The following is a 13,240-nucleotide window of genomic DNA, read 5'->3' as shown; positions in this document are numbered from 1 at the left end:
GTTGCGCCATGCATCTAGGTCACTTTCCCCACTTGAGCGCAGGAGGGGGTAGAGGGGCTAGAGGTACAGGGCTCGGAGCAAAGCGGCACAGTGTAGGAGTTAGGAGGGAAAGGGGAGGTGGGGAGCCTGGGGAACTTAGGGACACTGAGGGGCATCCAAGGGGTCCAGGGGCACCAAAATACAAGTTCACCCAAGGAGGGCACCATTTCCCCCAAGGGCAGCCCTGCGTGTCACACGTTTCCCCGGCACTACCCCTGTGAGGACGGGGGAATTTGCTGCGGGCATTTCAAGGCTGTTGCTGCTTCTCATCCCAGGGGCACCCCTGGGCCCGGCTGTCCGGGATCAGCCCGGCCAGCCGCGGCTGCGGCTCTTCCCTGCCCCCGGCCACCCTCCCCTCTGCGGCTGGGAGGAACCCACAGGAGCCGTCGAGGCCCCGCCTACCTCTCTCCCCAGCTGTTGGGCATGGCCCTTGCGCATGCGCCAGCTCTGGGCCCGCACGCTCCTTTCCGCCGGGGCAGCCTCTGCCGGCTGGGAGGCTCCTTCCCACACCGAACGGGCGCGCCCTGGTGCTGTCGGGAGCGCGCGCGGCTAGAAGGCCGTTGGTGGCTGTGGCCCCTCGTCAGCCCCCAAGCGGCGCTGCGGGGTCTCGTACGCGCGCAACTGCTCGGGAGCTGTATCCCCTTCCTCTCCCCTCCCCCCCCGCCAGAGGCGCCCCGAGGGGCTGGAAGGAGCCGACGCAGGAGCGGACTTATCCCCTAGGTAGGTTCAGGGCGGGAGCGGGGGCCTGCCAGGCTGTGGGTCCCGACCCCGCAGGGCGCCCCCTGTGTCACGGTGCAGCAGCCCCTCCCTGGGGCTCCCCTGTGCTGGGTGGGGGGCTGGGGTACCCCGCGTGTGCTGCCCGCTGCCTGCGCCTGGCTTCCCTTTCGCCCGCCGGCGTGCCCGGTTGTGCTGTGAAAGGGCAAAGTCTCTTCGCCTCCCCCTGCGGCCCCTTCCCACGGGGACGTTCCGGTGGCGAGGCGAGGCCAGGCCCGAAGTGGGGCTGAGCCGGGCGCTCAGATAAACCAGTGTCTCTGGGAAGAGGCGAGCGCTCCTGATACAGCTAAGCGGCGATAATTGCCCCCCTTGCGTACATTGCCACCTCGCTTGGGTGTGCTGCGTGTGTCCGGGTTAGCCTGGCAGCTCTTCGGGACGAGGGCCCCTTGTCTCTGTGGCAATGCAAGAGTACGCGGTGCTTTAGACAAGGGTAAGTATAGCTTTGCACGTAAGTGTCCCTGCCCCAAAGGGCTTGCAGTCTGAGGGGTGAATGGGTACATTGCAATACAGTAGCACCCCATTTACCCGTTGTCTGGCTCTCCGGATTAACCAAACCACCCGGGCGCCAGACAGGAACAGAGTAAGGGAAATTGACGCTGTCCGTCGCGGGTGGCGGGGCTCAGGCCCACAGCCCCGAAATCCCCATCCATTCTTCTGTTTATCTGAATTTTTGTTTATCTGATGTGGCCCCAATCCCAATTAGATCGGATAAATCGGGTTCCACTGTGTAATATTATACAGGAGAGTGAGGGCTGTGAGCTTCACAGCTGGAATGCTTCAGAGAACAGCTGGGTTTTCAGAAGTTCTTTCAGGGCAAGGAGTGTGCTTTGTTTAGGTTTGCAAATGGATCTGTACATGTACATTACTTTATAAATATTAACTTTGCTCTGTATTCACGTATTAAGTGTGTAATAAGGAAAAATAAAGATGGAAGGCTGGTGAGTGTAGTTATAATGTCAAAAAGAAGAGGCGTACTTGTGGCACCTTAGAGACTAACCAGTTTATTTGAGCATAAGCTTTCGTGAGCTACGCCGATGAAGTGAGCTGTAGCTCACGAAAGCTTATGCTCAAATAAATTGGTTAGTCTCTAAGGTGCCACAAGTACTCCTCTTCTTTTTGCGAATACAGACTAACACAGCTGTTACTCTGAAACCTGTCGTTATAATGTCAGTAATCTTGGTGCTGCCCAAATTTCATCAGCTTCTGAAATGCAGTGTTTTGGAGGTATCAAAATATCATACATTTCCTTCCACATTAATAGCTTTATTTGGAGTAGTCCACTGAGGAGAGAGTTTATTATTCAAAAGATACTCTTAACTTCTGCTTTCATATTCTTTTGATGTTTCAAGTAGCTCCCCAGCAGTTACAGGAAAAATCGGAAAAAAGAGCTGTTAGAATGTATAACATTGGAGCATGCAATAATAATGTAAAAACATAGTGTAGGACAGTGGTTCTCAACCATTTTTCATTTGAAGACCCCTACACATTTTCAAATGGAGGTGCAGCAGACCCCTTTAGAATTCTTAGACATAGTCTGCGGACCCCCAGGTGTCCATAGGCCATAGGTTCAGAACCACTGGTCTAGGAAATCTGAGCTCTCCTAAAGAATGACATAAGGCCAAAAAACAGAACAAAAACCCCACATGCCCAATACAATAAGAAATAATGTGAGATATCACAGTTTTAAAGATCATTGCAAATTCAGAAGGTATTTTAGAAATCCTTTAGTTTGGCAAAGATTACATAAAAAAACCTAAATTCCCGATCTGTCAAACACTTAGCCGCATGCTTTTCTTTGCAGGATTGGGGCCTCATATTGTGGACATGATTGCATCATAGTTAAAGGGACACTTAAAATCATGTATGAAACAAACAGATTTCTTTAACTATGTTTGTAATTATGACCTGTATTCAGCTGGTTCATGCAGGGAGAACTCCATGGATTTGATTGAAGGATACTGGCCCTTGTTGTTCACATTAAGTGCAAGAATTCTAAAACCCCAGTTAGCTTGTCTTTGTTTTTTCTATTTTTAAAGCTCGCACTTTTCTCAGTATCGATACTGAGAAATCAGACAGTTTCACTTTCATATTCTTACGGGTATAATGTTTGGAATTCAAACAATATAGGTTTTAGTCTAAAAACATTTCATTAGACTCATCTTAATGATGAAAAATCATTTCTGTTGGTTGATGTGTATAGGCTTTATACAATCTTGTTTGTATGAAATGTAAATTGTGGGTTAAATTTAAGTTGGCCATGTCCATTTACATTGAAGAAGCATATTTAATGTCAAGTTAACAGGACACTAGATTCCAAATATATACATAATATTACATATACTATATTAGCCTAAAAATGTTTGTCAGACTCTTGTTGATTTTACTTTATTTTAATGTACGGGCGAGAGTCTTCAGTCAGACAGAAGATGAGGTTGCTGAACAGGAGCCTTGGAAATAACCTTGATTATTGGGGTTGGTTGAAGGGTGTCAGATTTTCTAAGCCTGCATTTACAATAGTGTGTGTACATTTGCATGTTGTCTTATTTAATTAGCCACGTGCACATACCTCTTTTTATATATATACATTGGTCATTTGCTTGCCTAAAGTACATGTGCAAAAGTGTGCATGCAATTGTGTATCTAATTTGAAATCCAGTCATTGTTTCCTCAACTGTTGGAGCTCAGGTGTTCTTGGATTTATGTTAAAGAGGATGACAACTTCTATTTTTATGAGTACCTAATGCTAACCATTTTGTGGCATATCAAAGCATTACTCGGAAGAGGCTGCTATCACCCACCCTTCAGCTGGGGATGAATGCAACAAGGGCAGCTGCCTATTAGCAAGCATGGGGAAATTGTTGGCTTTATAATGAAAGGTATGTGAGGTCTTAGAATGATGATTAAATTTGATCCTGAGACCATGTACAATGGGAGAGTCCAATTCATGTGCTAGTGATTTTAAAAGGATACTACTGATATCTGTTTATATTAGGGCTATCAATTAATCACAGTTAACTCACATGATTTAACTCAAAGAAATTAATTGCAATTAAAAAAATTAATTGTGATCAATCGTGGTTTTAATCACATTGTTAAACAATAGAATACCAATTGAAATGTATTAAATATTTTGGATGTTTTTCTACATTTTCAAATATATTGATTTCTATTGCAGCACAGAATACCAAGTGTACAGTGCTCACTTTATATTATTAATTTTTTATTACAAATATATGGATTTTTAAAATGATAAACAAAAGAAATAGTATTTTTAGTTCACCTCATACAAGTACTGTAGTGCAATCTCTTTATCATGAAAGTGCAACTTAAAAATGTAGATTATTTTTGTTATATAACTGCACTCAAAAACAAAACAATTTAAAACTTCAGAGCCTACAGGTCCACTCAGTTCTACTTCTTATTCATCCAATCGCTAAGGGAAACAAGTTTGTTTACATTTACGGGAGATAATGCTGCCGGCTTTTTATTTACAATTTCACCTGAAAGTGAAAACAGGCACTTTCAGAGCCAGCATTGCAAGGTATTTGTGCCATGTATGCTAAACATTCATATGCCCCTTCATGCTTCGGCTGCCATTCCAGAGGAGATGCTTCTATGCTAATGACACTCGTTAAAAAAATAATACGTCAGTTAACTTTTGACTGAATGCCTTGTGGGAGAATAGTATGTCTCTTGCTCTGTTTTACCCGCATTCTGCCATTATTTCATGTTATAACAGTCTTGGATGATGGCCCAGCACGTTTGTTTTAAGAACACTTTCACTACAGATCTGACAAAACGCAAAGACTAGACCAATGTGAGATTTCTAAGGATAGCTACAGCACTCAACCCAAGGTTTAAGAAACTGAAGTGCCTTCCAAAATCTGAGAGGGACGAGGTGTGGAGCATGCTTTCAGAAGTCTTAAAAAAGCAACACTCCATTGCAGAAACTACAGCACCTGAACCATCAAAAGGGAAAATCAACCTTCTGCTGGTGGCATCTGACTCAGATGGTGAACGTGAACATACGTTGGTCTGTACTGCTTTGGATTGTTATTGAGCAGAACCCATCATCGGGATGGATGCATGTCCTCTAGCATGGTGGTTGAAGATGAAGGGACATATGAATCTTTAGCACATCTGGCACCTAAATATCTTGCAACGCCGGCTACAACAGTGCCATGCGAACGTCAGTTCTCCCTTTCAGGTGACATTGTAAACAAGAAGCAGGCAGCATTATCTACTGCAAATGTACACAAACTTGTTTATCTGAGCGATTGGCTGAACAAGAAGTAGGACTGAGTGCACGTATAGGCTCTAAAGTTTTACTTTGTTTTATTTTTGAATGCAGTTATTTTTTGTACATAATTCTATATTTGTAAGTTCAATTTTCTTGATAAAGAGATTGCAGCACAGTACTTGTATTAGGTGACTTGAAAAATACTGTTTCTTTGGTTTTTTTACAGCACAAATATTTGTAATCAAAAATAAATATAAAGTGAGCACTGTACACTTTGTATTCTGTGTTGTAATAGAAATGAATATATTTGAAAATGTAGAAAACATCAAAACCTATTTAAATAAATGGTATTCTATTATTGTTTAACAGTGCAATTAATTTTTTTAATTGCTTGACATTCCTAGTTTATATTTTTAGAAAATATTTGTGGATCACAGGTCCCAAAGAATTGTTTTGAAGATGTGGGACAGTGTTGAAAGGAATGTGGAGCATTCGTCAGAACTGCTGGTTTTATAGGAAAAACAAATACAAAACAGAAAACAGTAAAACATTTAAGTGTATGTAAGACTGGAAGGGACCTAGTTAAGTTATCAAGTCAAGTTTCCTGCGCTGTTGCGGGATTACATATTCTCTAGACCATGCTTGACAGGAGTTTTTCTAACCTGTTCTTAAAAACCTCCAGTGATGGAGATTTCACAGCCTCCCTTAGTAATTTGTTCCAGTGCTTAACTACCCTTACAGTTAGGAAGTTTTTCCTTTTGTCTAACCTAAATCTCTGTTCCTGCAATTTTAAGTCCATTTCTTCTTGGCCTGTTCGTGGTGGTTAAGGAGAACAATTTATCACCCGTCTCTTTATAACAACCTTTTACGTACTTGAAGACTGTTATCATGTCCCCACTCAGTCTTCTTTTCTCCAGACTAAACAAACCCATTTTTTCAGTCTTTCCTCGTAGGTCATGTTTTAATTATTTCATCTAGTTTCCAAAATTCGTCATGATTTCTTTGCAGATATGCTTGCATATCCTTCCCTGGGGACTACACCTTGATGTGGTGAATGCCTGTGACCTAAGTTCCCTGTAAATTAGCGCTGCATAGGCGCTCAGGGAAACCACCTGGGGACCTGTTGGGGGAGGGGCAGCCCAACCTAGCCCAGCCTCCAACCTGCCACGGCCGGGACGGCCCCTTGGCCCCAACTATGCCATGGCCTGGACCTGCTGTGGGCGGGGTGCTTCAACCCTTAATCTGGGCGGCTCCAGCCCCGAACCCGGGCGACCCCAGCCTGGACCTGCTAGGGCCGGGGGAGGGATGCCTATCCTGCGGCCCCAGCCCCGGAGCTGCCACAGTGGGGAGGGGCGCCTCTGTCCCCCAGCCGAGGTGCTGCTGTGGGGGGAGAGAGCTGGGGGGAGTCCCTCAGCTGGAACCTTCACACCCCTGCATCCCAATCCTCTGCTCCAGCCCTGAGTCCCCTCCCATACTCCGAACCTCTTGGCCCCACCCCCGCCACATGAATTTTGTTATGTGCACCAATATGACATCACCTCCCTATTGGTGCGCATAACAAAATTCATTCCTCACATGGGTGGGGAAAAATTAAGAGGGAACACTGCCTGTGACCTTGAGAGCTGTGCCATCAGGATTAACTCTTTTGGCAGGGCTACCGAAGTTGGACAGGTCAGAGGATCGGGACCAGACCAAAAGCAGTCCATTGGTCCTCCAGTTTGGGGGTTGAGTGATAGACCAATAATCTATTCTCGTAAAAAAGAAAAAAAAGTTGTAGGAACAGAACAAGGTAGCCATTGTGGTCAGGGATGGCAGAGCCATGCTTGTGCCTTAGGCAACGTTTGATGGTATGAGAAGGGTTAAGATGTAGTTGCATATAGTATTCTCATAGAATCATAGAACTGGAAGGGACCTCGAGAGGTCATCTAGTCCAGTCCCCTGCACTCAAGGCAGGACTAAGTATTATCTAGACCATCCCTGACAGGTGTTTGTCCAACATGATCTTAAAAATCCCCGGTGATGGAGATTCCACAACCTCCATAGGCAATTAATTCCAGTGCTTAACCACTCTGACAGGAAGTTTTTCCTAATGTCCAACTTAAATCGCCCTTGCTGCAATTTAAGCCCATTGCTTCTTGTCCTATCCTCAGAAGTTAAGAAGAAAAAATTTTCTCCTTCCTTCTTGTAACAACCTTTTATGTACTTGAAAACTGTTACCAGTTTTCTCTCTTCCTCCATTGTGAGATGTCCAGTTGAAGAGCAATACCATGTAATTATAACTCGAAAAGAGGTACTGCTTTGTGAAAGATAAATTGTCTCCTTTTGTTACCCTCGAGTGCTTGTTTTTTCACTTGCTCCTTTCATACAACTCAATTATGAAAAAGTTGAATGTCCAGACTCTAAATGGCAGTATGTTTTTGCAGTTCCTTGTGCTGCTGTTGTGGATGTTGAATGATCAGGAGCTGCAATGAGAATCTGTTTAACAGAGGAACATAAAATGTGGGCCATGTGATCAGAGGGAGCAGGTCTACAAATAGCTTACTGCTAGCTTCCCTTAGGGAAAATTTTGATTATTTAATTAAGACAAAAATTTGGGAAATTGTACATCAGGCCTGTGAGTCTCTGTGTCAAATTCAAGAAGAGAAAGGTCTTCAAGAATTTCTAGAAATTTCCTGTCTTATTCCAGAGCTAACCCCTCCTTAGCCTTGGGACCTGTGACTATATGATGAGTAGTTTAGCATATCTGCTTTTTTGCTATTGTATTTCAGTAACAATTTTGATACAGGAGGTATAGGTCTGTTAATTTGGCCCATCATTCCTGGCAAATGAAATTGAAATTATACAAGGTCATTATTTTGAACCTTTTTCTGAGCTAATCTGAGTCTCTGTAATTCTTTTTTTGAAAATCCAATATTTTGACAACTACCTTTTTGAATATATAGTTATTAACTTCTGAGAACTGATTGCATTTATTGTGACCATTGATCCTTAATGTTCCCCGTGTTCCATGTGCTGTATTTACCATATGTGTGTTATTGACCAATAGGATTATGTGTAAAATAACCTCTGTGCTTCAAAGTCTAGATTCAGCAAAGTACATATATATCTTTTAAGTACCTGGGTAGTTCCTATGACTTCAGTGGAACTACAGATGTTCTTAAAGCTATGCATATACCTAAATTCTTTGCTGAATCTGGGCCTAGTTGCAACAACAAACTGTTAAGGACTGCTGTGCAAGCTCCTTCAAGAGAAGAGTATTCCCAGGCCTTGAAAAAAATGTATCAATTGCTTATTAACTGGGGAGGGAGATTGGGGTGTGGTGCTAAAGCTGCTAGCCAGTAGTAGGTATTAAGACTCAGATGGACATCACCAGAGATGTACCTGGACAACAGCCTACTGAGAAACTCCAATCCATCTTTTATATCCTGTCATCCTCCAGCTATTATGTGCTGGATACATTTGAAACTCCATTCCACTCTTAATGCTTGAAGATATAAGAAACGTTTTGTCTCTTCTCCTTCTCTGGAACCCACAGGCTGTTGTAAGTGGATTGGCATCTGCTTTCCAGGGATAATTCTAGCACTTTCCTGTGCTGCTGCTCATACTTTTCTTCAGCAGCAGCAATGTGAAATTAATATGATCCCTGACTTTTCACAGCTGTCCATAGGATTCTGAATAATGGCAGTGAAACTGGTCAGTCGTCTTAATTTCAATCTGTTGCTGCTTGGCAAAACTAGAAGCAACAGCAGCAGACTCATTGAACTGTTAGTCTTCAGATTCCAGGTGACAGCACTGCATAGGTTTACAATCAATTTGCATTTGGAAAATTGTCTTTGCAATCACAAAGACTATAAAAAAAATTCCGAGTTCTTCAATTGTACTGAAATTGTTGATATGTAGGCTCTAGGGAAAGTTTCCCGCTTACCACAGGAGAATGGATTTTTCAAGCCTTTTGTGTACTCTTCTTCTTTCACTTTGCAGTTTTCATGGTCTTAATTAATGATTAATTATAACTTCCAAGAAACATTTTGTTCAAGAGGAAAAAGTACTCCTGGTGTTAACTTCATTTGAAAAATAAGTGGTGTTGACTAGAAAGTTTTGGATGATGATTGAACTAGGCAGAAGAAACGAGTGAGTTCCTTTCTCTGATTAAAATAAGCAATTGATCTCTTAAAACCACCACAAGACATCTTTTTACATGGCTTTGTTTGTGTGACTTCTTGGGGCAGGAACAAAGGGATGTTTTATAAAACTGAATAGACACTTTGAGCCATCTGCAGAACCCCTAGTGAGCAGAGTTGCAAGTAATGTGACTTCTGCAAACTCTTCAGCTATAGCACAGTAAAAGATCTATCTGGATATCTAATTAGTGTTATCTACTATTGACTAATATTAATCCATTTTACAGAGATTTGGACACTGCCAGCAAAACAGCAAGATGAGTAGTCGTCGAAAGTGTGCACCTCCACTGAGGATGGATGAGGAGAAAAAGAAGCAACTCTGTTGGAATATGCATGAAGACCGAAGGAATGAGGTGATAATATTGGATGATAACATTGATGAAGACCACCCTGTTCCAGGTCCAAGCACCTCTTCTGTATCCTTTGTTATAGATGATGATAGCATTGATGAAGGACTGTCTTACAAAGAAAACGGAGGGTCAAAGTCAGTGGGTTTCTCAACAGATGAAGGAGAAGACTCTTGCTCCATCTTGACCTCTATATCTGTACAGCTAAATATTGTAGTCTCGCCTTACCATTCAGACAATTCCTGGAAAGCTTTACTTGGAGAATTTGTTCTTCAGCTTCTTCTTGAGAAAATTCTTATTGAGAAGATCCATAAAAGGAGTTTTACTTTGATGAGAGCAGATTCTGGTGATCAGCTGCAAATTTGTGTTCATGCAAGAAGTGGAGAAGAGGGAGGTGATGAGGAAAAAGAGAGCCTAGGTGATTATGAAGAGGGCATATTGGTGGAATCATCCCTCAGTAGTGAAACGTTAGAAGACTTGAGGTGGTTGCAAAAGAAGAAGGTAATTGGACTTTATCAAAGACCTAGAGAAGACCAAGCTTTAAAGGTATTTGCTCATGCAGTTTATTTTAAGAGGGATTTTAAAATAAAAATAGCTCATTTTGTGTTTGGTACCATAAAATAGAAAGTTAGGTGAACATTTGACAAGCCCAGGTCCCACCACACACTTTTATAATACAGTGCAAAGTATACTCTTCAGCTGTTACCTGCATACATGTTTTCAATGTTTTGGGAATAATTGCCTTTAATCATTACATATTAAGATCACTTAAAATGAATTTAGAAACCATCTGAGTTCCTAAGTGTTCCATACTAAAATCTTGTATGGGGTTAAGAGATTAACTCTATTCATAGCCACCAGTCTTCAAAATTTTCCAAATGTGGCTTCCTAACTTATAAGCATTGTTCTAGTTTGGTTTTTGTCCTCTAAATCTATTTTAATTCCTTAATCATTTTAATTTCTTGCAAATATGTTTCACAGGTTGGGATTTACCTTCTGGAAGCTGGTTTAAGCAAATCAGAGTTTCTCAGTGATGGAGGTGGGAGAATAAAAAAGGCCAACCAGCTGATTCAGAAACTAATGGAAAAGTACTACAACTTTATAATTCCAGGTAACATAATCTGTCCATCATGCAGTTGAATGTCACTGCAGAACTGTTTTACTATTAAAGTTTTTCTTAAGTTCAATGATATTTTTAAGGAAAAGGCAAGAAGTATACAGCATTTTTGTCTGTCATGACAACTGCCTTTGTCAGGAAATATATAGTCTTCACCACCATAAATATCTTACCCCCCTCATGGACAGTAATTTATCTTCATAACACCCTTCTGAAATAAGGAAGGTGGTATAGCATTTTCATTTTACCAATGGGAAACTGAGGCAAAGAGGTTTTGGTCCCAATCCAACGCATTGCAGTCAATGAAAAGACTCAATAAAATTATGTGGGTGCTAGGTTTGTCTGTGATCACACACAAAGTCTCTAGCAGAACCAGGAACTGATCCAGATATCCTTTCAGAGTAGCAGCCTTGTTAGTCTGTATCCGCAAAAAGAAAAGGAGTACTTGTGGCACCTTAGAGACTAACATTTATTTGAGCATAAGCTTTCGTCCTTTGTTCCCAGTCTAGTGCCTTAACCACACCACTCTTCTCTCCTAACCACCAATGGATTTTGGTTATCGGAGACAAAATAATCTAGAGAAATGTGTGAACAGGGGAATTGTATAGGGGAAAGACAAAGATGTTCTGCGTATGGGATAAAACACTAGTTCTAAATCTGGTATGGAAGGTTACTGGTAGATTTCTATCAGAAAGGTTGCTGCTCTAGACAAAGTAATCACCCTCTTACTTTTATGACTAATGTTCACAACATTTAACTAAAATCTTACAACTCAATACAAACTGGAATGTGATGACTTGGAAATCAGGTAATTTTCACAGTGTCTTTTTGAATGTGCATTTTTGTGGGTTGGGGCTTATTGTGTATCACGCTACAGCTCTTGAAGTTTAAAGTTTAAGTATTAAAGATTAAACTTCCCATTTTTTCCTTAAAGATCCTGCACAGGTACATCTTTATCTACAATTCAGTTTATTTTTTTAATCACATTTCCATTACCGCCTTGGTATCTAGGTGCTGAATTAAAGCACAAGTTCAGAGCACCAAAAGTTTTCTGTGTCCATTTGCCTGGAATACCAGAATATATTAATTTATATTTTGAGGAACTTGATTTTTTTTTTATAGATGGTGTTCCAGGGGAGTTTTATTTAAAAAGTTTTTTTTTTTTCCTTTGGCTCTGCTGCAAATGCTATGAGGCCCACAGAAACTGAAGTGAGACACGTACCTTCTCCCACCTTGCATTTTATGAGAGGAAGACTTAACTTTGATTCTTTTTTAACAACTTCCCCTGGGGGGTTTCAGTGCATTTTGTCTCATTCATGTATTTTAATTGATTTTGAGATCTTGAGGGGTAGGGATTGTCTGTGTCTTTCATAATGGCAAGACAGAATCTGTGCGTAATAAAATAAACAAAACCCCCAGCTCCAGTTATTTAGCAAAACTCACTGAAATCTACCAACTTAAATACTAAGGCAAAATATGTCATTTATAAACCTTTGTGGTGATCCTAAACAGAGATTGTAGAATTAACTGGGTCCTTCCTGATAACTTACTTGTAGAGATCTTTATTTTGTCTACTTTAACAGCTATCCTTTATAATAGACTATTCCTGTGTCTGCTATAATGCAAATACTTCAGACTACTACTTTTTGGTTTAGTAGACTCACAGCCCTAGGCTATCCATAAATTGAGCTAGCCTTGTTCAAGGGATGAAAAATAGTTGGTCTGTGCTATAAAATCCAATGAGAATAAAGAATGTAAATGTAAATGCAATGTGCTGTTCATATATTTATTCTGTTTAAGGGTCAGCGCTCTGGGGTTTGTTCTTTCATCAGTACATGGGCACATATGTGACATAACTTTTCAGAAATTAAATGACATCTGGATACATTATGTCCCCAGGCTTCTCAGGAAGAATAAGCCCTTTAGTTTTTGCAGGGCATGGTCTGCTTTCGTAACCAAATATGAACATAAATACATTTCCCATTAATCTAGACAAAAGGGGGAGATAGTCTTTATTATTTTTGAGAAATGATACCAAATTGTAAATGTACACATTTTAATATTCAACCTTAAGAAAAGTTCCTCTGAAAACTGTCCAGTAAGTGACACTGTTTTAGAACCTGAGAGAAACTCCACTGTGGTGGGTAAAATGGCTAAAATACTGAAAGCCACAACCTCCGACGTCTGACAGAAGATTAATTTGAAACATAGGGTCTACAGAGAAATAGAACATTTAGAATCCCAGTCTTGTCTGAGAATTAAAGGTATTGAGATGTAATGTGTTACATGTTTATTGAATCACATTTTAAAATGGTATAATGGGTAATATTGAATATTCATTTGTGCTTTTAATTAATAGTGTGGAGGAAAGCTTTAACAAAGCTTTTAAAATGATCTATTTATACAGTAAATACAGCTATTTTTCCCTCACTAAAATGTTTGAAAATATGAGTAGCTGTGTGATTACATTATTGAAGAGCACAAATAAGAAATGTGTGAACAGTATATATCCAATTGTACTAAATATTGTTTTACATAAAAA

General features: G+C 41.0%; 1 protein-coding gene across 3 annotated transcripts in view; it reads left to right on the top strand.

Annotated features, from left to right (window-relative positions):
* Nucleotides 1-577: 577 nt before the first annotated feature.
* SHPRH (SNF2 histone linker PHD RING helicase) overlaps nucleotides 578-13,240 on the top strand; it is a 140,199-nt gene continuing 127,536 nt past the window's right edge. The window contains exons 1-4 of one of the 3 annotated variants that reach the window (XM_077813172.1): nucleotides 581-759; nucleotides 3,582-3,689; nucleotides 9,462-10,127; nucleotides 10,563-10,692. In XM_077813172.1, coding sequence (XP_077669298.1) covers nucleotides 9,492-10,127; nucleotides 10,563-10,692 — 766 coding nt within the window. In that variant the 5' untranslated portion in view covers nucleotides 581-759; nucleotides 3,582-3,689; nucleotides 9,462-9,491. Of the gene's footprint in view, nucleotides 760-3,581; nucleotides 3,690-9,461; nucleotides 10,128-10,562; nucleotides 10,693-13,240 lie in introns of all 3 variants that reach the window. The other 2 variants (XM_077813173.1, XM_077813171.1) reach the window with 2 other exon arrangements.

The sequence above is a fragment of the Eretmochelys imbricata genome, chromosome 3 (genome assembly GCF_965152235.1).
Source record: "Eretmochelys imbricata isolate rEreImb1 chromosome 3, rEreImb1.hap1, whole genome shotgun sequence".
Lineage (NCBI taxonomy): Eukaryota > Metazoa > Chordata > Testudines > Cheloniidae > Eretmochelys > Eretmochelys imbricata.
Note: the sequence above shows the minus strand (reverse complement) of the source record. Positions and strands in the feature narration are given on the sequence as shown.